We start from the raw sequence: 26581 nt of genomic DNA on the forward strand, positions 1-26581 counted from the left end.
ACACTTTGTAACGGACAAGAAAGATGTTCATGTCCAAAGAGAATGAACAGCAACCTCCCAGGGCAATGAATTCTGTCCTTGCTGGACTTGACTCAAATGTGTTTAGCAGTCATGCACAGCTGTGCACAGAGAGGCAGAGCTCAGCATGCAGCTGGCCCATGGGAGCTGGTATTCCCTGCTCCACATGAGAGGCACACACTCCGGCCCCTTTCAGAGCTGGGCCAGGTTTCCCTCTCAGGCATGCTAGAGAGGGAATTTATGGGCCTGGGGGATCCAGACATCTGTGCTTTAGTTCACCCACAGCCCTGTGCTAACCTTTTCTGGTGAGGAACTGACAGAGAACCCTGTAGTCACCATAAAGGCTGCCTTTGTGCTGAGGCCCAACTCCCTAGCCCATATCAGTGCCGGGAGGCAAGAGAAACAAACCCGGCAGTGTGTTGCCTCCGAGACCACTCACACTTGTAAATGGGTTTTTAATCTTTCTGGAAGAGGATGCCAGCTCAGAGTGCCCAGTATCCTCCTCCACCGACTGTAGGCACACAAGCAGAGAACCGCTAAGAATTGATGGAAGCGTCATGTTTGGGTCTGAGTCACTGCTTGGCCTATAATTAAAGGAACTCAACCTGAGAGATGAAACTGGATATCCGAAAGGATCTACATGCCTCTGAAGTGCCAGGAGCCAGGGGAAAAGAAACAGTGCAACACAAAACCAAGCCACTAGCTGGGTCTGGCGGCACAGGTGTGGTACCCCAGTCACTCACAAGGCTGAGGCAAGGGAAATTCAAAATGTAAGGACTGCCCGGGCTACAGAGGGATTCAAGGCTCACCTAGGCAACTTAGTGAGACCTTGATCCAAAAAAAATCATAAAAAAGGGCCAGGTGTGGTGGAACTTGCCTTTAATCTTAGCATTTTGGAGGCAAGGGTAGGAGGATGAGCTATACATGGACTGTCTTAGGCTAACCTGGGCTACACAAGGAAGCCCTGTCTCAATAACATCAAAAAAGGGGGGTGAGGTGGACACACAGAGATGAGATGGCTCAGTGGATAAAGGCACTTGCCACCAAGCTTGATGACCTGAGTTCACTCTTCTTGGCCCACGTGGTAGAACGAGAGAACTGATTTGCATAAATTGTCTTTTGAACTCCACATGCACACCACGGCAGGTACAAACCACCTCCTCTCCCCAAATAAAAATGCAATAAAAATATACAAAATGAAAAGTTTGGTAGAAAACCACCTGCCTTGCTATCTCCGTTACCAAAAATAAAAATAAAAGAAACAAAGAGAAGGGAAGTAAGTAAGCCAGTTTGCCTCACACCCATGATTTTTTGAAATAGAAAATTATACACACAGGTGCATAACGCCAGTGACTGCTAAGTGCCAAGAGGTTTTGCCGTGCCATGCTCCCCTTGTTTGGTTTCTCCCCTAATACGATTGAATGGATAGCTAAATGAATGGTGAAACCTCTTGAAACTGGATCCTGAGCTGCCCCTGGGGCCCACTCTTCCTCTTCGTCCTCCCTGCTCCATTGGCTGCATCAGCACTTTCTCCCTTTTTAGCTGGCAAGGGAAGCAATGAAGTGAGAAGGCAAAGAGCAGGATACCAGTTTAGTAAACAGTGCTCGGAAGCTTACACTGCACATCCCAAAGGCTAAACCTGGGAGCAAGCTGCCATTCACCGTCCTCACAGATCAACCCATGAGCACAGTGTTCAAATACAAGGCTGGAGTATATTCCTATCCACTAACCTCTTCCCTTCAAATGCCATATTGTTCAAGTTCTCTATTTCTATGTGCATAACCATTATGAATAACTTTTCTATTTCTGTTCCATATATACAGCCTAGTGTTAGCTATTTATCATGATAGTTAAAAAGGGTCAGCAGACATTTATTTTGTAAAAGAAAAATATCTCTGAAGATTTAGAAGACAATTTTCACATGGCAGACTCTCCCTCGGGTCTGGCTGTCTCATCCTCGCTTGGTCTCAGTCTGCTGGTTTTCAGACATCGCTTAATTAATTTCTTTCTTTCCCAGTTCTCTAGGTCAATGTCCATTTCTAAGATGATCAACTTTTTACTATAGTGTTTCCTGTGCAGGACCCCTAGGAATCAGAAAAAAAAAAAGATAGCCTGAGAAGTCTAAAGAAAAATGGTGGAGTATGTAATCAGGGTGGGCTACAGGGGAGGATACAGTGTTCTCAGAGACACAAACACAAAGGCTGACAAGCCAGACAAGGCAATACTAGCTAGTAATGGGACCAACAGCTCCCAGGACAATTGTAGAGCAGGCTAGCTACTCGAGCCTAACTTGTTACTGTCATGTGGCAAAGTGAAACCCAACACCGCCATGAACCTACCAGAAGGCAACCCTATCCTGAGAAAAGAACCCAGACACAGGAAGAGCCCAGGCAAGGTGAAGGCTCACTTGATACTTGAAGAATGAATGAGGCCCTCCCTGGCACAGGGTGGACTATCCTGCGAGAAACAAGAGCAAGAGAGGCCATTAGTATAGAGACACAACATCAAGGGATAAAATAGCACACAGTGAGCTTGAACTAAGACTACTAGGCTGGAGAGGAAAGGGTCAAACATAGTTGACAGTCTAAAGACTTTTCAAAAAGCAGAACTCAGCAAAAGACCAGATGTGCAGGACTCAGGTGATAATGAATCTTCCAGGAAAAGCCTGCAGTAAAGTCATCCAGAGGGCCGAGACACTAGCCACAAGGGACAGTAGGCAAACACATCTTTCTCTGCTTGCTCTGCAGGCCGACTCCCCAACAAATCTTATTTTCTTTCTCTGTTCTTCCCACTAAGAGACCAGAGGATAACAGTCCCAGGCACTGAGACAGATGGAGCCAAACCCAGACCTAACTGGGTGGTAAGATACTCGTTCATGATTGACAGCAGAGTTAACAGAGAGGCAAGTGGTACAGAGGGGCAAGTGGTAGGGAGGGATGGCATCACAGGGCTGTGGTGCATACACCAAACAGTAAGGAAGCAGGGATGCAAAGGGCTGTAGGAGAAGCTCAAAGCCTTCTCAAGTAATGACTGTCAGCCTGAGGTGTGAAGGCTTTGTTTTGCTACATAAACTTCTGCGTAAGCTCCATGGTTACCTAAATTCTTTCCTTTGAGAAGATAAGAACCAAGGAGAAATCTTCACCTGGAAGCATCTCTCTCTCCAGGCAACGTTCAAGGTCAAGACAAAAACATTGCTAAACACAAGAACGCAAGACAAATGAGAAATGGCAGGATCGACTTGCTCAGCTGTGCTGCCTGAGACCTCATGGGCTGACTTTTGTGGGATTCAGTCTAAAAGGATATTTTTATGATTACAAATTGGTTCCAAGGCTGTGGCTAGATCCCAACCTTCACTTCAAAAGGCAAGCTATAGTCAGAAGTTAAAGAATAGGCTTGGTGCAGGAGGATCTCTGTGAGTTCGAGGCCAGCCTGGTCTACAGAGCAAGTTCCAGGACAGGCTTCAAAGCTACAGGGAAACCCTGGTGAAATGGCTCAGTGGGTAAAGGCACTTGCTGCCAAGTCTGGTAACTATGTTCAATCCCTGGGAGCTTCACAGTGGAAGGAGACAACTGACTCCTCTCAAGCTGTCTTCTGACCTCCACATAAGCATCACGGCACGTACATGCCTCCCCCCTCCACACGCATGCACGCACACACAAAATAAAAATATAATGGTGCTTGAAAACAACTTGTTAACTAAAAATTACTACTGTACACAATACTCACTCCATAGCTAGTCATAACTAAAGGCTCTTGAATTTATTATCTCATAAATCTTTACAATTATTCTACAAAGGAGTTATGGCCTTTTATAAGCCACAACGGTGACTGTATGATAAATATACCTCTAAGGAATAAAAGCAAGACTTAGAAATGCTAAGTTGCCTGCCCAAGATTGGCAGTCTTCAAACAGAGAACCAAAGTCAGAACCAAGACACTTCGGGGCTTTTGTTCAACCCGGAGGTCGACAAACCTTTTCTGTAAACAGACAGGCACAGCTGTGTCCAAGTCAAGCTCCTTATGAACTTCAAAATTAGAATTTCATGTGGTTTCCACATATAAGAAATACCACCCTGGCGGGGCAGTGGTAACACATGCCTTTAATCCCAGCACTCAGGAGGCGGAGACAGGTGAATCTCTGTGAGGTCGAGGCCAACATGGTCTACAAAAAGCTAGTTCCAGGATAGCTAGGACTGTTACACAGGGAAACCCTGTCTCAAACAACCAAAAAAAAAAAAAAAAAGTAGAAATCATCATTAGTTCATGACACATGAGCAAAGAGCTGTTTGCCCCATCCCCCACACCTTGCTGACCCTGGTTGAAACCACCAAGCTCTGCTACCATCCAGCTCATACCACATACTGATATCTCAGGAGTTCAGAAACATTACTGGGCAAAACCGATAAGAGTACATTCTGGATGGGACTTGTGACTTAGAAGCTCAACTATGAAAAAAACGGAAGAGAAGTGACCCTGACTCTGCCTGACCGGGGTTACAACTTGCACACATCTTCTCCCTGGTACCCTTCATCTGCACTCCTTACAGTAGCAGGTGATGATGCAGGTCGGCCTGAAACCAACAGACATTCTGGACACGCGCACAGCATAGCTTTCTGCAACCCAAGTCCACGCTCCCTTACCTGCAAGGTTTGGCTGAAGCGCTTTAACGGCGTGGTCTTCACAGGTGGGATGAGGTTTGCTAGTGACGTGACTCTTGAAAGGGGTTTGACCCTTTTATTACTAGGTTCCTGTAGAGTTAGAAAAGAAAATAGAGGACAATGTTAAAGCCGATCTTGAATATATGTGCCACATCACATCCATCCTGCTCCATGGTAGGGTGATCTATAGACCGTGAACAGTGCCCTAGCTAGCGTCTACATGGATGAGCTGGCTGAGCAGTCAGAGAAGAGAAATGACAAGAGATGCAGACAGAGGCAGAAGGGTAGGGATCCACCTGCTCCCCCATCCCCATATCCAACACCCCCATCGGTGAGCATTTCATTCAGAGCTTCCACTCAGTGGACCCCTTCTTCCTTTGCTGGAGAGAGAAGCTGCTCTGGTCTCCCAGCCGAGGACCCTGCTAGGCAAGTGGCGTGTCTTTTGCTGCTTCTGGCTTCATGCTTTAAAAACCCTTCCCAGCACACCTTGCTAGAGCCATTCTTCTGTATGCTTTATCTATTCATTTTTCTAAAGTACAAAAATTGCTTTTAATTCATCAAGTAAAAACCTATTTTTAAAGCATTTCCTATTCTGTCTGAAGTAGAGGAAGGGTTGGAGGACAGTTTTTCGGAGTTGTCTCTCTTCTCCCATCATGTGGATCCCAGGCTGTCAGTCTTAGTGGCAAGCACACTAACTCGCTGGGACATTGGACCAGCTCCAAATAGTCTTTTTATAATAAGTTTTACTTCTAGGATCATAACAAAGTATCTTTGTAACTACAATAATGGAGAAACACATCTTAAAATTCATAAAATATCGACTGGCCATAGAAAATGTGCAGGGAGAAATTTGCATCATGGGTATTGGTTCCATACTATTTATAGCCACACGTTTTCAAAGTCATCTCCACACAAAACATCAGCTGCAAATCTGTAAGTGACTCCAGAGCTGGTTGGCTGAGGAGAGGGTGGCTCCCTATTCCAATGAACACTAGTCAGGAAAGCAAACACTTTGCAAGAGAAAGAGAACAGTTACCCTCATTTTCCTAAGCTCCATTTGACCTGCAGTAAATGCTGCACAGCACATGAAGAACCAAACGGTGATGGAAAATGCCAGATCAGCCAGTTGCAGCAGACTTCCATCAATCAATCAGTAAGCGAGCCTTCTGTCCCCCGCCCCCCGCCCACACCCAAGGTGTTCAGCTTTCCTTTTCATCCACTGTTCCAAAAGTTTGGAGGGTTGAGCTGGAATTTCCAATTCTTCAGGGGATTCCTACAGATGTTTGGAGAAGTCCTTCCTGAATCTGAAACCCGCCTGGGAGGTTTTCATGTCATCTGACGCCCTTGCCAGTCTCAGAAATTAGAAGTGTTCTCTTAAGACTCACCCTCCTTGCTGACATTTTAAATAGAAAAAAATTTAAACTTATAGACATTCAAAACAATTCCATGGTGCCAGAGAGTGAGCTGCGAGTTTGTAATGCAGTCAGGATAAATCCGGCTGCCAGGAACCTCTCTGACTTCTGGGCATGCTAAATGAGCTGACAGCAGACAATCCTCAAAACATTAGAGAGGCTGAGTTTTAAAATGCAATAGGTGAATCTCCTAACATGAGAGACTGCACTACAGAGAAGGGATGGGAGTCCTGACAAGAAAGGTCCAAAAGTTGTCTGCATCCAGGTGGTGATGTCCTTCAGGATGCTCCTTGCCCAGTTCCTGGTCACCAGTGCCTGGAGGATAATTTTTAAAATCTGCACCCCCCTTTACATCATATCTGCACCCTCAGCATACTAAGTCCACACATGTGTGTGCACATGTAGCCTCTTAAGCACTCCCTGAATTTCCCTAAATGCTCCTACTTTTGTCTAAAGGCCAGGGTTGCACTCTCGTTCCCTTTGGCGGCATAAAATGCATTGCAGCATGTGAGCAAAGTCCCAGGGGGAAAGGGCTTGGTCTTGGATAATCCTGCATACACCTTGGAGCCCAGAGAGCCAGGAGTCTCATTTCCACAGCTAAAGCTATATCAGAATGGAGAGCTGTCGGTCTTGCTTTAAAGCAGGGCAGGGAATGCACTTGGCTAGCTGCAGGACGACCTAGCTCAGCCCTGCCTTCCGTGGATGTCTGACTTTGTTGCCCAGTTTAGATGGTCCACTTAGATCTGCATTGTCCATACAGCTATAGGAAACATAGTCAATATTAACACTGGCCCAGCACAGGGCTACTACATGGAATGGTAGTCAGAACTGCTTCCCTGCTGCATGGCCCCCAGAGGAGTCAACAGCAGGCTGCTCTTTGGTGATCTGACATTCCTAAGCCAAGAGGAATGAACCAGAAGCCACCCTGTGCTTTCATGCTGTGATCCAGCAATGCAGGCAGGTGCAACTTCAGAACTTAAATATTTACAGGCTATAGGATCTAAGTGGAGGGGGGGGCAGGCTTTATGTCTGACCCACATGAGCGAAATATGAATTATGGTGCTGTCCTTGAGGGCTGCTGTGAGAATAAGAGATTAAAAACAATTCTTGGCCTAATTCGATTTTTCCTTTCCGTCTACTCAGTCTGTCTCCAGCTACATCTTACTACTGTCTAAAGAGCCCTCTGAGAAAATACTTCCAGATTCTAAGTAAATAGCATTACTGAGAACGAGCAAACGCAATACCAAGGATGTTTTTGGGTTTGCAGGAAGACGACAGAACATAACCTGCAAAGAGCCTATCTGGCCTAACAACGCACAGTGCCAGACCATGCTGGGCAAGGCCAGCGCCACACCCAGCACAAAATGTACTGTTTCCAGTGCACACACCACCACCGCGGGATCCGAAGGGCAGGCAGGAAGGCCCATCACTAAAGAACTCTTAAAGTGTGTGTGTGGGGGGGTGAGGCAGTAAGTTTGAATAGCAAAAGTTCTGTTTAATCTTTTCTGGGCTTCATTGCTCTGTTACACTAATTAGGGCTGCCTGTATGGTGTTTATTACAAGTTAGATTAGTACACTAGTCTAATTGCTGATTCCAAAATGATTTTGTTGATGTCACTGTTGTATTGTTTGAAACAAAGTTTTGCATAGTCCAGGCTGACCTAGAAGTCTGTAGCGGAGGCTGACCTTGTATTCCTGACTTCTTGCCGTTAGTTCCCAAGGGTGGCACTGCAAATCCACGTCACCAGGCTCAGCTCTCAAAGTGTTTAAAAATAAGTAAAATAAAACACAAATGTTTTAAAGAAATATTTATCCATGTGTTGTGGGAATTCATTCTGCCAACAGTTGTGGGGTACCAGCCTTAGGGCATGGCTTCTGTGCCATGTGTGGACATGATCTCTTATAAGGAAGAGGAGGGTCTCTCTTGCCCCTGTTTGGCAGGTCGCAGTAGAAGCAAACCTTATGGTTGTTGATATCTCCTTGGGCAGAATGGCAGCTGAACCCACAACAGCTTCCACCTGGTTCTGTGTTTGTGAATCCGTATTTCCCAATGAATCCCCAGAATAAAGAGTTTTGTAAATTCTCGCATTAATCTATGTAAAAGCTTTTTATGTGTGTGAATATTTGCCTGCATATAGATATGCATATTCTGTATTTGCTTGGTGCCCTTGGAAGCCAGAAGAGGATGCTAGATGGTTGTGAGCCACCATGTGGATATTGGGAACCATTCCTAGGTCTCTGTAAGAGCAGCAAGTGCTCTTGACTGCTGAGCCAGATCTCCAACTGCCTACTTGCCAAAGTGGTTATTTTTAAACATTCATTTTGTGTTTATATACTTGATGAGAGCATGAAAGACAGACCCTTTACCAAGTAGAAAAAGTTCTCGATATCAATTTCGCTACGGATTTTTATCATGAATTAACATTGACTTTTATGCAGAAAATTTTTTTCTCTATTCAGAGGAAAGGGAGAAGAAAATGAAGAAGTAAAAGAAGTGGGGAGGTGTGGGGAGGAAAAAGAATGAAGATGGCCATATTTTTCCCTAAAGAATTAATGTCTTAATGAGCCAACTGCAAACAAAAGGGAATACAGCACTCTATGTGACTGTACCTTTAACACGAGTTTTTCTTAATGTCTTTTTAAATTCTTTTGTTAGGGAGGCACAGTGACCTTTCTATCCCCTCACTCTGCCTCCCGCGATGTAGAAAGCAAAGCAGACGGTCCCATGTAGGAAACTGCCTACCACAGCAGCAGAATGCAGCACCGTTTCTCTTCTCTTTCTTCACAACAGTTCCACCAGAAGAGACCTACAGGGAACCTCATTTTCTCTGCCTTCATTTTGCAGACAGAGTGGGGGTGGGCACAATATGAAGACAGTGTATATCATGTCTGCAGCTGCCCTGAGATCCCACCTTTACCAAACCACCACTCCCCAGGGGTGGTACAGGCACTTAGACCACATTACTGCAGGGCAAGGCAACGGCCCTGCTTCCGGCCACGAGTCAGGCAGAGGTGAGAAGTGTTTGTGTGGGTGGTTGCCTCTGCCCTGAGTTGAGAGGGTCACGTGAACAAACAGCTTTCAACCATTTTGACATGACAGGGGCCTTCACAGAGCTCCAGCTGCAGATACTGGCGTTACCTCTAGTCCACCCTCCGACTCTCTAAGGAGGCTTTCATCACCCTCATGTTAAATTCCAAGTTACCATCTCATGGTGACTGACTTGCAATAAATACATGATATCAGGCTAATACTGGCAACGGGCTCCTTTTTGTTGCTGCTGCTTTCAAGGCAGGGTCTTATTACGTAGCTTTGGCTGACCTGGAACTCACTCTGTAGACCAGGCTGGCCTCCCACTCACAGAGATCCACTTACATCTGCCTCCCAGGTTCTGGGGTTAAAGGCTTTTGACTTTAAAGGCTACAGGGTCTTATCTCAGAGCTTAACATATAAAAGTTACTAGTTTATTTCTCTCAACATTTGAAAGGTGAAGAAACCGAGGTCTCAGGTGAGCGTCTGGATTAAAACCGTCCAGCTGGATTAACAAAAAGTGGAAGGGGCACCATAATCTGAGGCAAGCTGACATTAGAGCCATGATTAGCGGCCTGGGGCCAGCTAACTACTTCTGTAGAAGAGCAGAAAGTAAGGAGTTTAGACTCTGTAGAACACCCGGTCTCTGTCTTAAACATTTATTTCTTCTGCCAGATATCAATAATATATAAATTAACCAATATGGGTGTGGACCTTTAAACACTTCATGGATGAACACAGAAATTCAAGTGTCATATAGTTTTCATGACTGAAGTATTATTTTCCAACTATTAGAAGCACATTATTTTTAACTTGAGTCTCACAGGAAGTGTGCCAGAGCTGACTGTTGCTGAGACTGCGACTCAGTAGCCTTCGGGCTCAGAATGTGACAAACCTCAAGGTGACACCCTCAAGGCATTGTACTTTCCCACTGGCACCCCGGGCCACACCACAAACTTGACTTGCAGTTTCTACCTAGGGCTGGACATGTAGGGTCCTCCCCTGATGAACAGGGGCCATGGTTGACTTCGTTTCCGCATGAGTAATTCCTATTCCAGTACATTTTACTTTCTAAGTAAATCAGTGCTGTGGAATACCCTTCACACTGCGTGAAGATACTTCACTGTGAGTGCTTTAATAAAGAGCTAAACGGCCAACAGCCAGGCAGGATTTTGGGGGCAGAGAGAATGCTAGGAAGAAGAAGGGTAGAGTAGCCAGGAGGACTCAGAGGAGGCAGCATGGGCTGCACAGAGTAAAGGAAATACAGCCACAAGGCAGAAAGTAAATTAATAGAAATGGTTTAATTTAATTACAAGAGCTAATTAGAAGCAAGTTTAAGCTATAGGCCAAACTTTTTTGATTAATAAGTCTCCCTGTCATCACTTGGGAACTGACAGTCCTGACCAAAAAAAAAAAAAAAAAAAAATCAGCCTAGAAGTCAGCCCAAACATTATCAACTTCCTCTGGTGTATGAATAAAGGCCATATTACATGATACAGTCCCTTGGATCTACTTCACAATAAAATGAGGTTGGGGTGATTTGAGATGAAGAAAACAGGATGTGCCATGGGTTGATTAACTGTCAAAAGCACAGACTGCCACAGGTTGATAACCATCAAAAACACAGTCTCAGCCGCAATCTTGCCGGTGGCAGAAAATGAAATTATCTTTTTTTTAAAAGTACTTTTTATAATGGACAGAAAATTATTCTGAAAAATGTATCATCAAATGCAGATGGGGGAAAGATGAGTCCCTGAGCTCATTTGTAGAGCCCTGTGTGGAGGGGACCGGAAGCAGTCATCATCAGAACAGAAGAAACCCCACCGCCAAGCATCAGTAACTCAGTGAAGACTCGAAGACTCGCACTAGTGAGGCAATGGAAGTTGGGAGAGCTACGCTACAACATTGAAGTCCAAGTCAGGGAGGCACCAGTCCAGCTCCAGGCTCCCTGAGCCCTTTTCTATTACTGTTTTTTGTTCCATTTTGTTTTTGTTGTTGTTGTTGCTTCAGCTTTTATGAATTCACACACCGGCTCCTAATCACTACACTTCATAAGATGATTTGACAGTGATCAGCTGACTTGCTTTAGATGCACATAATAAAAAGAATCCCTTCAGAATCAAACTGTCCCCAGGCAGGAGTCCGCTGCCCCTGCTGTATTTGTTTTAATCTGAAAACATGCTTTGCTTTCCCCATGGCTCCCCCCAAATCGGGCTTCTCTTTCCATCTCCACTCTTCTATGAAGGAGGAAGTAAGGCCTCCCAGCTCCCCATCCTTTGGTGCCAATCAAACCAGTGTAAGTTCATTCCCGTCCTCTTCTTGGTGCCCCAGACTGTTCACGTTGATTTACAGTTTATGTTCAAGACTCGCCCTTCAAGACTTCCAGGTCGCACCTGCTCTTGCCAAGGCCTTCCCTGCCTGTCAGTGGCTGTCCTTCACCACTAGCCGACACTTGTACTGGCTCTCTTCCCGCCAAGCCATAAGCTCTACTTCCAACAGCCCCGTTTCTCCCCTTAGAGGAGAGTGACAACTTGCTTCATAGCTTGTCCTTCCAAGGACTGCTAATATCTCCCCTCTCATGTTAGTGCTTTCCGGACAAAGTGGTTGTGAATGGGCTATATACTGTAGATCAATCAGTCACCAATGGGCTATATACTGTAGATCAATCAGTCACCTATCTTAGTCTGGCTCTTATATTTCCTATGGGATATATGTCATTCACAATTTCTTCAAGGGGGAAATAGGGGAATAACCACACAATGCTTATGGAAAACTCCGTGGGAAATAGCTATCTTTTATTGGGGCCTCGAGTCTGTGGCAGGCACTGAACTTAGAGCTTTTCATGGCATGCTCATGGTATCTTAAGAACATCCCTCATGGCATTATCCTCACCCTACAGCTGAGTCCACAGACGTCCGAGGCCGTAAAGACCACCACGAGGTCACATACCTCAGACAGCAAAGGCAAATGTGGGCAATATACCTCTGCTCTGCTATTCGATCTTGCAGATGATGACACACATGCCATGGGCTTTGTGACTAGCAGGTACTCAGTGAACAGGACTGGGAAACTGGTTTGCCTTTTATGACCCTTCTCCGTTTCTGCCAAGAAAAGGTGAACTTAATCAGTCCACATATGTATATTTTTTTTCAAAAAATCGGCACTGAAGTAATTTTAGATTCATAGACAAGTTGCAGAAACAGTACAGGGTGTTTCCTAAGCCTGTTACCGAACCTCCTCTCATGTTCATGCCGTACACAACCAGGGACATTTACCAGAACGTAGAAGCTAGCATTGGCACAACACTGTGAGCTAGATGTTAGGGGAGTCACTGGGATTCGCCACACTTCCCACTATTGTTCTGTTTCTCTTCCTGGACCCAGTTTGAAATCCCACATTAATTATACTTTATTGCCTCATCCTTCACGATCTCCCCCAGTCAGGGACAGGTCCCCACAAACAGCGCTCTCACTACCTTACAGCACAATGCTGCAGCTGTCTAGCTGAGACTTTGGAGGCACACCGCCCAGTTGCTTTACAGATGCCTCTCGGTGGAGCAGTACGATGTTTCCTCCTGATGAGGCTCAGAAACTTTGCTGTTTGTATTTCAGTGAGAGTGCAGCAGAAGGGTGTGCCTTAGCATAGTACATCGAAGGGGACATGATGTGGTGAGGCCTGATTACCGGTAATGTCAACTTGGACATGTGGTTACGGTGTTGCTATAGGTAAGTGAACCCCCCCACAAAAATATACAGACACATATATTCCAGGTACCTATGAAAATGTACACACAAGTTCTAAACCCACTGTCTGTGAATGGGACCTAGGATCTTCATAAATAAATCAAGATGAGGTCATACTAGTCAGAGTCCAATCACAGATGTCCTTATATGAAGGGAAGATTTAGACAGAGACACAGAGATATAGACATATAACGACAGAGAGGTGAACACACAAGCCAGAGAAAAGCAGAGGAAGCAGGGAAGCAGTTCTGGGCAGGTTCAGGGGATACCTTGCTATCAGTTATTTTGTCTCCAGAACAGAGACACAATACATGGGTGATTAAGCCTTACAAGTCTTTGTCACAGGAGCTAGGAAACTAGCCCGGTGTCTGTGGATTCCCCTATGGTGAAAGTGCCACCGTCATGTTTATAATTAGCGCATTTGTGCGAGAGAGTATTTGTTTAACTGGTAAGTGCAAAGTGGGCTTCATTGAGACCTGCAGTATCATTTTTCAGGGAGTGTCTCCCAGCTGCAAATGGAAAGCCACGGTGGACCCTGACAGAGTCCCAAGAGCCAATGTCAGCTGTGGCTGGAAGGGAGGGGACAGTAGATGGGATTAGCACGCAAGGCAGGATGACAAGAGGCATGGGCAGGACATGCAGGTTGCAAAAAGGAGACCTTGGAATGGTTTAAACAACAGAGGAGTGGGGCTGGAGGGCAACTAAAGGAGGTTCTTGGAGCTGGCAAGTCTCCCTTACTTTGTGGAAAATAAAAAGACAATAATGAAATAATTGTTCGTCATTCCAAAATTTCCACTATTATTCTTTTTCCTGCTCTCTTTCCCTTGGCACGTAGTTAATTAGACTGGTGTCGTCTGCTACCAGAAGATGAAAGGCAAACAGCAAAACCCAAATTCCAGAGAAAACCTGGCTTCACTGGTTAACCAAGTCACACTGGCTTCAGGATGATTGGTTCTGAACCCACGAGATGGCAACCGGTCTTCAAACTCAGCTCAGAACTTTCCTTTACAGATATTGATCCATGATTTCGACAGGGATTCTGGGCTTTTTCAAGCATCCCAACAGAGTCAGGAAGAATCCCCTATAGTTTTGGACTAGCTGATCTCCACAGAGAGGAGACCACACCCTTGTTTGTCCTTGCCAGCTGTGAGTCTGGCTGCCTGCCCTGCACTGGGCACACAGGGAAATTGCATTTCCCCTTTAAGAAATGGCTCGATTCTTTCTTTCGTGTTGGGTACTAGGAGGAAAACACCCCAATTTCCTTCTTACAAAGGAAAACAAAACACTGAAAAGCTAGGATTTGCTTTGTCTTTGCTAATGAGGGGAACAAGGAGAGCCAGGAGAAATAATATCCCAGGAACACACTGGATCAGGTCAGGTTCATACCGCACTGCGGTCAGGCTGCCACATAGCTGTGCCAAGGTGCTGAAGAGTCTTCCCACCTTTGGTTACAGAAACATTCAAAGGTAGATGACAGGCCAGGTGTGGTGGCACACACCTTTAATCCCAGCACTCAGGAGGCAGAGGCAGGCATGATCTCTGAGTTCAAGACCAACCTGGTCTATAGAGTGAGTTCCAGGACAGCCAGGGCTACACAGAGAAACCCTGTCTCAAGATGAAACAAGTAGACGACAGGGAAGTTATAGCAGAACCATTGATTAAGGGTCATAAAACTGGATCTACAGGGGCTTAAGGTACATAACAGTGGTAGAGCATGCCTTCAACATGCATGAGCTCCTGAATTCAATACCCATCACGCACACAAAAAAAGATAGACAGAAAGAAAAAGAAATTAAAAAATCAAAAACCAAACCGCTAAAACACAGCCCCCTCCCCCACTGTGAGCATACTAAGGCTCTTTCTTCAGAAAGGCCCTTCATCCTCTGGGCATCCTGCTTTCGGCAGCACACAGCCTCCCAAACCCATCAGCAGCTATGGGCTAGTGCTGGCCTGGGAGGCAGCTACTTTTAAAGAGACTTGCTTAACAAGCACAAGTAGACATAAGACAGCTGGCTAACTCAGAGAGTCCCATCCAAACAGCTTCCCATGCAGTGCAAGGGAACAAACAAAAACAAAACAGTAAGGACAGAAAAGAAGTCATTTACTAGGACAGCCTCTGTGGTCTTTGGCTTCCTTCAAGTCCACACGACGCTGGCAAAGTATTCACAGCCCTCTCATGTGTGAACAAACTCAGCGGCTAAAGGAAGGAGGGCAGGAGAGGTGGTGGCTGGAGAAAGTGAGGAGTCATTATTCTCATTCCGTTTATCCTGGAGAAGCAACTCATTTCTAACAAACACCGAGGGGAAATGTCCAGGGCATGATGGCTTGTTTCTGAAGGAAGAATCTGAACTTACTAAGATTATTATTTTGTCTTTTTTTTTTTTTTTGGAAGCTAAAGACTGAACCTAGGACCTTCTGCTTGCTAGGCAAGCACTCTACCACTGAGCTAAATCCCCAACCCCTATTATTATTATTTTGATAAAGAGTTTCACTATGCAGCTCAATCTGGTCTCAAACAAGGGTCCTTCTCTTCCCTCAGCGTCTAGCCTAACACTACACTATACTACATGTGCCCCCCTGCCCAGCTTAAATTATTGCCTTAATTCTCCTTTTCATTGAAGCTTGGGCCCTATTTTGGAAAAGTGTAATGTCCTTCTTGTCTGCCACAAGGACATTCTTTTTTTTTTTTTTTTGGCTGAATGAAGGTTTATGGGCTTGGGGGTTAGGGGATGTTAAAAAAGAAAGAACTTTGGAAAATAACTCGGTAAAATATGGGCCTGTCACAGAGCTGGAGCAGGCAGCAGCACAGGTCACTCACACAGTCTCTCAGGAGTGTCAGGAAAATAAAACAGCAGCACTGCTTCAGACGGCGGCACTGGCTAAGGCCCGTGCTCCTCAATTACTTTCAAAGTTATTCATTTTAGTCAACATGAGAAGGGTAAGTCAACATTTGTCCTGGCAGCAAGCCCACATTTGTTATTTTATTAGTCTGCTACTGGCTAAATTGGCCCGAGATTAAACACATCCAATAAATAGCCCTAAAATATTGGCGTTTAGCAGAAAACCACATTCGCGTTCTCTCACACAGGATGTTACTATTACTTAACTCTAGGCAGAAGGAGAAACACACACCCACACCCTGTAAGTTCCTTTCAGCTAGCGCCAGCCCCTATAGCCTGGAGCTCATCTTGGTCATGCCCAGACATGGTTCTACAGACCTTCAGAGAAAGAGGAAGCCAAATAGTTAGGTCTCTCGGCAGTCCCCAGCTACACATCTGCCTTCCCAACTTCAAGCAGAACTTTTTACTCTGCTGAAGCAGACAGGGCCCAGAATCTTAGAACTGTGTCACACTTCAGGAATCCGACAAAACAGGAGGCCTGCCAGCGAGGCTGTGTCCCTGGGCTGTAAACCACGGGAAAGTCGACCTGGCACACAAAGATGCAGCGCATTTGGGGCATGAATGCTACACAAGTGAGGTGTCCAGCACGCTGTTCCCATCCCAGGTCTGAGAAATGGGGTTTGGTCTTGCCTCGATGAAGCCTACAGGGCACCTAGGAGATAGCAACGGGAGCCTGATCACTGCCACTGAGTCCCGAGGAAGGCCTCTGTGGCTTCGGAGTTCCTCAGTTACTTCCTACTGACTTCTTGGAACTTGTGGGTGGGATTTAGTTCTGCCCTTGTTTATTTCTGCTGAAGGGACATCCTGGCTTCCGTCCCCACCCCTCTGGGCTGGGTAGGAGAAAACACTGCTGCGCTGAGGCTTCCATCCTTGTTTTAGAGTTGAGGAAGCCGGTGTGTACAAATCTCAGGACTACTGTGAAGACGTTTTGTGAGCTCCCTCAGAGCTTAGGAATGACGCAAAAGCCTCTGTAGAACATAACACAGTTCCTATCACTTTGACCAAAGAATCCATCAATTCTTTGCAAAGGATCCATGGATAAATATGAACCATTCTTTCTGACCAGAGACCAATATTTTATAACCTTGAGCCAATCATGTAACACCTTCTGTGGCTTGGTTTGCTAGCTGTGCGATGGCCCTCTCAGAGCTGTGAATATGTACTTCGGCGGGAGCCCCCAGATAAGACCACAGTACTAGCCTAGTCCAAAGCCCAAGAAGCAGCGTGCTTTCTCCTCCAGCCTGTTCTCCAGCCCATGGCCATCTCCAAAGCTTTACACTGTCGCTGACGTGTTCCGGCCACATATTTCTTATTCCACATTCCTGCCTTCTCCTTCCTGTGGCTTTATCATCTGTTCAGTAAAACTCTGGTTGGACAGAGGATAACTGGGAGTGGCTTGGCAGGAATCAAGGCTATGCTGGAGGACACAAAAACAGTGGTGAAATTCCACGACATCAGCCTGAGGAGGGGGAGGGAGCCAGTACCTGGGTTGCGAGGTCTGTACAGGACAGGCCTCGCCAGCACCCTGCTGAATTATGTGCTGCAGGAGCTTGTGTGCAGCCTTGCCAGACCCCGGTACTTTCTGGAAGTAGGCAACTATAGGTACTCCGGGCATTTAATCCATCAGATACACGAAGCAGAACTTTTCTCATGCAAGCATGGTGTTTTTTGCTTCAGGAAAGGACTGCCAAGCCCCATGTGTGTCCTCTCTATCCACTTGTCACCTTCTGGAGCATTATCTTAGCTTTCCAGAAAATAAAATAGAAGTACAGAGATGAAAAGAGGTGCACAGATCTTGGTCTCAATGTCCCAAAGGATGGGACAGATTGTTCTAGCTGAATCTGGGATGCTGACGTACATCTCAGGCTGGCTGATCATCTCAGACTGTCAGGTCTGCTGTCTGACTGAAGATAAGGCAGGGACCACATTAGCCTGCTAAGTAAAACCTGCATGGTCATCTGGCTGAGAGTTCCAGGACTGCAGGAGAGAACAGATACACGTCTTTGCTGTCCATCTGTTCCTTAGCTTTGACTGAAGCCATGCCTTTTGAACAAGGAAGCCTTTCAGAGGTGACTTCCAGAAAGAAACACAAAGCACTCGTGATGCTTTCTGGCATGTGCCAGCTGTCCCCAGCACCACTTCACCCCTTCAGATGCCTGGCCCATGTGTGTCTTCAGCAGCACCTTCCCACACTTACGACCAGGAAACACAGAACATTTTAGAACATTCGGCTCCCAAGTGAGAACAGAATAAACCCAAATCTGATTATTCTAAATTGAAAAGCCACCAAACAACTATATAAGGATCAGTGAATTGGAAATATTTTTTTTATATTTAAACTTTCATTTTTGGGGTGACACCTTGTCATGCACTGAGCAACAGCATGTGGAAAATAAAGGCAGAGGGTATGCTGCTCAGGAAATTTGAGGGCGGTGATCTAGAATAGAGTTCTATGGTTCTGTCAGCCCACGCACCCTCAAGTAAGTATGTAAATAGTTTCAAAATGTTATTTCTTAGGATGGGTGTGCATGCTCACAGGGAACACAATATTGTTGGCCTGGCCACATATTTTCATTCTGTGGCCTATTTTGAAAGACAAGAGTTTGGATTTTTTTAATGCTCACTGACAATGGATTTTTCCAAAAGCGCACTGCAAACACTGGTTCTCTTAGTTCTACATTTGCAACCTTGAAACACAATGATTGTGTGTTATTTTTAACTCCCAGAATTTAAGAACGTATCATTATCTACAGTCTATTGAAATTCATACATGACAAAGAAGAAAAGGAGCTTTGGAGATGTAGCTCCCACTACATCAAGTTCAGTTCATTTCTTTTTTTTTTTTAAAGATTTATTTATTTATTATGTATACAATGTATTTCCTGCATGTGTCCCTGCAGGTCCAAAGTTGGCACCAGATCTTATTACAGGTGATTGTGAGCCACCATGTGGTTGCTGGGAATTGAACTCAGGACCTCTGGAAGAACAGTCAGTGCTCGTAACCACAGAGCCATCTCTCCAGCCCCAGTTCAGCTCATTTCAATGATAAAAGATAATTAGGAAAATGAAGGATAATGGCAGGTGACTTATAAATACAGAAGCCAAATAACAGACTTTTGGTGAAACAAAATGTTGGCTTAGCCTTGGAGTCAGAAATAATGGGTGCCAGTAAGTTTCTAGACAAAGCAGTTTTACTGACTATGGTTTGTATTTCTGGGGTAAAATACAGAGCAGAGAGGGAAAGTTCTTAGGCCGCCCAGGAAGTAAAAGACATGTGGATGAAGTAGAGGCTATTCTGGATCGACTCCTTCTTCCTTCTGCCTCTACACTTAGGTATCTGGGCCTGCAAAGCCTTAGAGAACTGTTGCTAAGGCTTCTCTCTGCCTGACCCTAGTACTCTCCCATCTACCTCACGACACTCCAGGACCCGATTTGAGAGAAGAGGAAGCAGCTGTTCACAGAAAGGAAACCACTTGCTCCAAGTCTTACCCAGTGATTAATTGGCAGGGCTGAAATTCGAATTCAAGTCTACCTGATTTGAAAGCCTTTCCTGACACCCCCACACCGATTTCCCAGGGTACACAACTTCCTCGTTTAACAACATCATGGCACGTACAGGGCCATATCCTGCCAAGTGTGCTTTCTACCCATAATGCCTTGAGTCAGTGTTACTAATTTTCCCACTTCACAGAATAAGCAAATAAGACTTCAGTGGGTTTAGAATTGGTCCAAGGTCACCTAGTCGATACACACCTGTCAGTAAGGTCTGAGTTCTGCTAGCTTCCTAAGCCACAGGAACCAGGATGGGAAATCTGACTTCACAGTCAGAAGAGAGATGGAGTCTGTGGCAGGGAGTGGAAAGAGGAGAAACTGAGCCTGCGATGGTCTAGCCCTATCACTCTGGGACCAGCATGAAAGACAGATGTGAGGTGCTCCGCCCACGTGCCTCTGGCAGACGTGACCCTCTAAGTATACATCTGGAGTAGATGGCATCTAGCAACAGTGGTCTCATTTGACCACTTTCCAGTACATAGCATTCACAGGCTTCCAAGCTCCTCCCTGAGTGCCCCTATCACAGATTGGTGGTCATTATCTGTATGCTAGCTTTGCTAAGGATTTGGTCAAATTCAAACAGAAGTTCCTTGAGAAAAGAAAGCATGACTTTTGGTTTCTAAACATGGGAGAAACAAGAGACACACTTAAGTCTCAGTACTTGTTCACTGACAACTAAAGAACACTAGAGGCCATATTTTAGTTATTAAATTCTTTATCAATATAGTCATCACACTATGGAATTTCCCCTCCACTTCTAACAAAGGACCTATTTATAATTAGAGTACCCTGCTTCAGTAAGTCATGCAGAACTCAAAGCAATCAAACTCACTCTCATCTGCCTGCCTTTGTCTGTGGTCAGTGCTGGCTGAGAGTCTTGGATGAGACATGCCAGGGGGAGCTGCTGCAATGGCCAGGGTGCCTCTCTACTCAGACGCACACAACACCTCCTGTTTAAAAGTCATTCCAGGAACTATAAAACCACACCAGATTTCTTTCCTTCTCTCTCCTTCTTCCTCTCTCTCTCTCTCTCTCTCTTTCTCTCTCTCTCATTCTTTTGGTTGGTTGGTTGGTTGGTTTTCTCAAGACAGTGTCTCACTTTATAGCTCTGATTGTCCTGGGATTCACTATATAGACCAGACTGGTCTCAAACTCACAGAGAAACCCGTGCCTCTGCCTCCTGAGTGCTGGGATTAAAGATGTGCTCACACCAGATAGTTTTATCCTACCTGTAAGAAAGGAATGTGAAACTTGCAGTGTGCCTGGGACAGCTTTTATTAAAAAAACAAAACAATGATGCCATTTGGACTCCTGGGAAACCAACTTGGTATTGCCTACAAAGGCAAGAGTAGCTCTGTTTCACAGAATGACCACATCAGCTTCTACTCGTAGTAGACAGACACTCAAAACAGAAGCTGTTTGTGGCTACTAACGACCTGACGTCTGTAGATGACACTTTATATTTCTTTTGGAAATCCTGCTTTAAAGGTAAAGAAAGCAAGATTTAGGAGGATGGAGTCCAGTCTCTTCAACTCACAAGGGGTCCAGAACTGGAATCAAGAACTCAGTTCAGAGGCAGGAGGTGGTGGTGCACATATTTAATCCCAGCACTTGGGAGGCAGAGGCAGGTGGATCTCTGTGAGTTCAAGGCCAGCCTGGGCTTTGGTGTTCCAGGACAGACTGAGCTACATAGAGAAACCCTGTCTAGAAAACAAACAGAATCACTAAAAGCTGAGTTCAGATCTCCAGTAACCATGTAAAAAGTTGTTTGTGGCAGCATAGGCCTGTAATCCTAGCACAGGGGTAGACGGGGACAAGAAATGGCGTTGGGTGTGTGTATTCCCAGAGGTAGACTTTAGGAATTTTAGGCAGGCAGGCACAGGCACAGGCACATGCACACACATGCGCACGCACACACACAGACACACACACACACACACACCCGACACACATACACCCCTACCTACCTGTTAGGTTCTTGTTAAATACCTCCCCCTGCCTGAAGCCTCCAAGTTGATGATATACTTTGTTAAAAGGGAAGTCGGCAAACGACAGAAGTGTTAAAGACAAGCTAGGTCAAAATCAGAAACTTGGGAAGAGAACTGGACATGAAGAGTGACTTGAATTACTCTGGATCTTATTTCTGTATCATTTGAGCTATCACAAATGGCACAAAACTAACCTTTTGGGAAATAATGATTGAAGGCCTATGAAAACTAACTGAGACTACAGGCTACTGATGGCCCACCATCACCCATACCCAAGTTGTATGAAATCTAAAATTAAGAATTCAACAGGGGATCATGACTCATTAGGGGAGCACGTGCTGCTAAGAGACGTGGCTTCTTCCTTCAGAGATACTTCAACTTTCTAGATCGGGCAACTAGTGGCAATTATTATTTTATATATATATATATGTATATGTATATGTATATATCATATTATAAGGTCCTGACTTAGCCTCTCAGTTCTAATTAACTCAAGCAGGCTGCCAACATCTAATACTATCTATGAAAGGGTACCTTTGGGAAATGCTGTATTTCTCCTTGTTATTTATCATGTCTTCTGTAGCTATTTCATCTAGACAACTCAGAAGGCATCAGGTAAACACACGCCACCTCCACGTGCAGAAGTTTGTGCCCATTCTTTTTTTTTTTTTTTTGTGGACTTGCTTTCCACCCTAGCAGTGATCTTCTAGCAAATACAAAGTAAGGCCTTGTTTGCAGTGAGGGATTCTGAAGCACAGGCTAGGGCAAAGGTCACCAGTTCACTGACCCAAGCATGACATCACTTAGTGCAGAGTTCTAGTCAACCTTAACAGAGTTCATCTGTAACCCTTTCCAAACAGTTCTGCTTATAAGCCACTCCACTAAGCAACATAAGTAGTAGCATGTTACTAGTAGCATGTTCAGTCAACATGTTGGCAAGTCACGTAGTCAAGAGGGAGCCATCATTTTGCTTGCCTTGGTTGATAAAAAGAACAGTCCTTGCCTTGCCCATTGCTGCAGTGTGAATAGGAAATGTCTCCCAGGCATGTGTTGAGGGCTAGCACGATTTTGAGAAGTACTCCCAAATTTAGGAGGTGAGAGGCCAAATGGAAGAAGCAGGTCACTGGGAGCATGCCTTGGAGGTGTCACACCTGGGCTCTGTCCCTTTGCTTCTCTCTGCTTCCCATCTACGAAGAGGTGAGCAGCCTCTGCCACATGATCCTGCAGCCACGATCCAGGATGATGGACTGAAATCTCCGACACTGTGAGCTCAAACAAGACCCCCCTACCCCGCAGTTGTTTTTACCTATTCTGTCATGGCGCCGACAAGCTCACGCACGTTCTCACCTTCCTCTGCTGAGCCAATGGAGATGGCACAGGTAAAATGTCAGCATCGGATGACAACGTTACGAGATTAGGGAGCAAGATGGAGGAGGGGGTGCTTTGACTGCAACACCCCTTCCCCCACCCTTCTCCACATCTATTTATGTATCACATGGGTTTAAATCAGATTCCACCGCACTTATCATGATGCTCAACATTTTTCCTCTTGATTTTTTTCAAGAGACGCTAAGGTATATTTCTGTTTTAGGCAGTAATGGTTACAGATGATGCCCCTGACCTATGGGACATGGGGATCATCTTGTGGTTCTTCTGCCTATTGTTAGTAAGTACGAAAGGAGGCTTAGACTGGAATCTGGCAGCTCACTTCCACCTCTGACTTTACCATTTCCATCCGTACACTCCTGGGAAATCACTGCTGCTCACTTCCCCTTTGTATACTCATTTTAAAGACAAAGATAATTATACTCAGGTGAGCCAAAGAATAAAAGAGTGTCCTAAAATTTATAAAATGCACACACAAAAGAACTGGCATAATTGTAAATGTCATTATGAACAATTTTGGACACACATTTCTCCTAAGAGCTAGAACATCAAGTCCAAAGATTCAAATCAAACCTCTTTCATCTTTGTATGTGTGTGCATGTCTCTGCATGTACATGGGCACTTGTGTTCCTGTATGTGTGGAAACAAGAAAACAACCCTGGGTGCCATTCTTCAGGCACTGTCTGGACAGGGTCTCCCACTGCCTAGAACTCATCAAGTGGGCTAGGCTGGGGGTCCACGAAGTCCAGGGATTGGCCTCTTTCTGCCTTTCTCGTGCTAAGCTTACAAGGGCAAACATAAGCCCTCTGTTTTTTATTATGTACAAAAAAGAACAGTGAGATAATATCCATAGCACTGCATCTTGTCGTGTCTACAAAATAGCTATATTATTATTTGGGTAAGAATTAGCCCTTTTTATTTTTGCAATTTCTGTTAAGATGATAATTTAAAATAATCTTAGCCCTAAGTTCTTTGTATATGAGCTGCCTATCCTGCCTTTTGTCTATTTGGAAATAGATAATTTTATATCTGTATAGATTATTAAATGGTGGAGGTACTAATCTTTGCCCTGTTGTTTTTATTTCTAAAATATTTTCAAGGTATTATTCTACTTCTCCTTTCTAAGGAAGCACATTACATAAAAAGGAAACTTTTGATTTTGTATCATAATATAGCATAATCATAGTATTTCCAGGTTGATCAATACTCATGATTTCTGGGCACAATGAGGATGTCCAGATGAATAAGCAAAAACAAGGAGGCAGAATGAACACAGCTGGGTGGACTGTGAGCAAGAATATGAGGTGGGAGAGGTAAGGGGAGGGACAGTAGTTTTCAAATATTTATGATATATGAGAAAGTACACCATAGAATAACAGCTCTGGAAAGCCATGCTACAATTAAGAACTGATTTTCAGGACTGGAGAGATGGCTCAGTGATTAAGAGCACTGGTTGTTCTTCCAGAGAACCCGGGTTCGCTTCCCAGCATTCACGTGGCAGCTCTGCCTTTAACTTCAGTTTCAGGGAGCCCAACATTTTCACACATACATACATGCAGGTAAAACACCAATACACTTGTAATTTAAAATGAACAAAGACAGAAGATGGCCTCACACGCTGTGAGTTCTCTGTCCCTGGAAGCACTAAGCAGAGATTGAATGCAACCAGCAGCTGGATGCAAACTGGGCACCTGTTTTTAACAGACCAGGGTACTCTGACGCAAGGACCGGGGTCACTTCCTTAGCTGGTTCTATTTGTTTCTTAAATCCTTGGAAGCAAAGTCTGTTTTGCTAACTCCTTTTCTCCTCAATGTAAGAGGCAGGAAAGCAAAAAAAAAAAAAAAAAAAAAAAAAAAAAAAAAAAAAAAAAAAAAGTCCAATGAATTTACTGTTAAGCTTTCTGGTTCAGTTCCAATTACTTGAAGTTTACGAATAAGCAAGGCTGCCTTCTTGAAAAAGAACACAATGGTCCAAGCTAAGAACCACATCCAAGTGTTTCTAGACTTAAAGGGGACCACTGCTTCCCTACCAGTTGAAGGTACACAAACTGATCCTAATTAACTTCTTACAGCTCCTTCTAAGCTAACAGCTCTTGTCTACCAAAACTAGAAAATGGAAAACAAAGTGGGGAAAGGAGACACCAGAAACCTGTGGTCTTTACTGACATGAGAGTAAATGGTGCTGTGATCACAGCAAGCTCCTCATGGGGCAAATTACACAAAGACAACTGAACACATACATCACCAGTGAAGGCATGCCCAGCCTCTCTCTCTCTCTCTCTCTCTCTCTCTCACACACACACACACACACACACACACACACGCACGCACGCACGCACATGTGCACAAGCACATGCACACACACATACACACACACACCAATTCAATTTACAGAGGGTTTTGCAAAATTAGGATGTGGTCAGTAACTTATTTTGATTCAACAGCTATAATAATAGCGGCACTGGTCCACAATTTTGGGGTGTCTTAAAAAAGGGGGGGACACAAATTTTCAAAAATAGATGGTAGTTGGGTGCTCATTATTGGTTTATGAGGAAGGCTGGTGGCTCATGGAGAGAAGCCAAATGACGAACAGAAGGATCGATGGTGTCGTCTCCACATTTCTGAACACGTAGAATCCTGGTGAAGACCTGCCTTGTGGTCTTGAGACACATGCAGATGAAATCACCAAAACCCTCTTGAGGTAGGGCTTGCTATTCTAGGAGATGGGCTGCCAGAGGTACTGGCTAAGGCTTGGGTTGCTCACTCATTACAAAAACAATGAGCCTTGGATTGTGAAGCAATTTCTGGGGCAGGCAGGTTCGTCCTCCATGTGCCATGTGGTAAGGAGACCAGCGATTTAGTCATTTTGTGGCAATGTGATGCGGTTGGGAAAGTACAGGCTCCACAGTCAGACTAAGCTGTGAGTCTTGGATCCCTTACCACATAGCTCAGCTATCTTGGAGAGCCATGCCATCTACAGAAGGGGAGTTGCTGAAGAGTTTAGATCAACTAGACACAAGCTAAAGTTACCTGAGAGGAGGGAACTTCAATTAAGAAAATGCTTCTATAGTATCAGCCTGCAGGACTCTTTTCTTTTCTTTTCTTTTCTTTTCTTTTCTTTTCTTTTCTTTTCTTTTCTTTTCTTTTCTTTTCCTTTCCCTTCCCTTCCTTTCTCTTTCTTTCTTCTTTCTTTCTTCCTTCCTTCCTTCCTTCCTTCCTTCCTTCCTTCCTTCCTTCCTTCCTTCCTTCCTTTCTTTCTTTCTTTCTTTCTTTTTTTTTGTGAGAGAAGACCAGAGTTTTTCTTGTAGACCTGGCTGGCCTTGAACTCAGAGATCCACCTGTCTTCACCTCCTGAGTGCTGGGAGCTGGGATTAAGGCATGTACTCACCACCATGTGGGCTACCACTGCCTGGCTGGCATTTCAATTAGTGATTATTGGGAAGAGCCCAGCCCCTTGTTGGTGGTACCATCCCTGGGCTGGTGGTCCTAAGTTCTATAAGAAAGCAGGCTGAGCAAGCCATGAGGAGCAAGCCAGTAAGCTGCCTCCAGGTTCCTGCCCTGATTTTGATGATGAACTGTGATGTAAATTCATTCTCCTCAACCTACTTTCTGCCATGGTGTTTCATCACAGCGACAGGAACCCTGACGAAGACAGGAGGTTAGCACTAACATCATATGATTCCTGTGTTCGTGCTCAAAGGGAAGGACAGACAATGAAGCCCCCCATGCATGGCTACGTATAAAACAGCATTCGGTAAATTAGGATGGTGTGCTTGTTTTTGTTTTGTTTTGGACACATAGCCTTGTAGTCCAGGATTGCCCTGAACTCGTGAATCCTCCCACCCTACCTTCTGAGTGCTAAGATTACTGGTCTGAGTCACTACACGAGGCTTGATA

The 26581-nt window shown here is 45.0% G+C and overlaps 1 protein-coding gene across 5 annotated transcripts in view; it reads right to left on the minus strand.

The window, feature by feature from the left end:
* Arhgef3 (Rho guanine nucleotide exchange factor 3) overlaps window positions 1-26581 on the minus strand; it is a 295751-nt gene that overhangs the window by 38630 nt on the left and 230540 nt on the right. For 4 of the 5 annotated variants that reach the window (XM_048420871.3, XM_085687791.2, XM_048420870.3 and 1 more), the window contains one exon: window positions 4659-4766. In XM_048420871.3, the coding sequence (XP_048276828.1) occupies window positions 4659-4766 (108 nt within the window). Of the gene's footprint in view, window positions 1-4658; window positions 4767-16077; window positions 16150-26581 lie in introns of those variants that run through there. The other variant, XM_085687792.2, reaches the window with a different exon arrangement.

This window comes from Myodes glareolus, chromosome 5 (assembly GCF_982192425.1).
Source record: "Myodes glareolus chromosome 5, mMyoGla1.1, whole genome shotgun sequence".
Classification (NCBI taxonomy): domain Eukaryota; kingdom Metazoa; phylum Chordata; class Mammalia; order Rodentia; family Cricetidae; genus Myodes; species Myodes glareolus.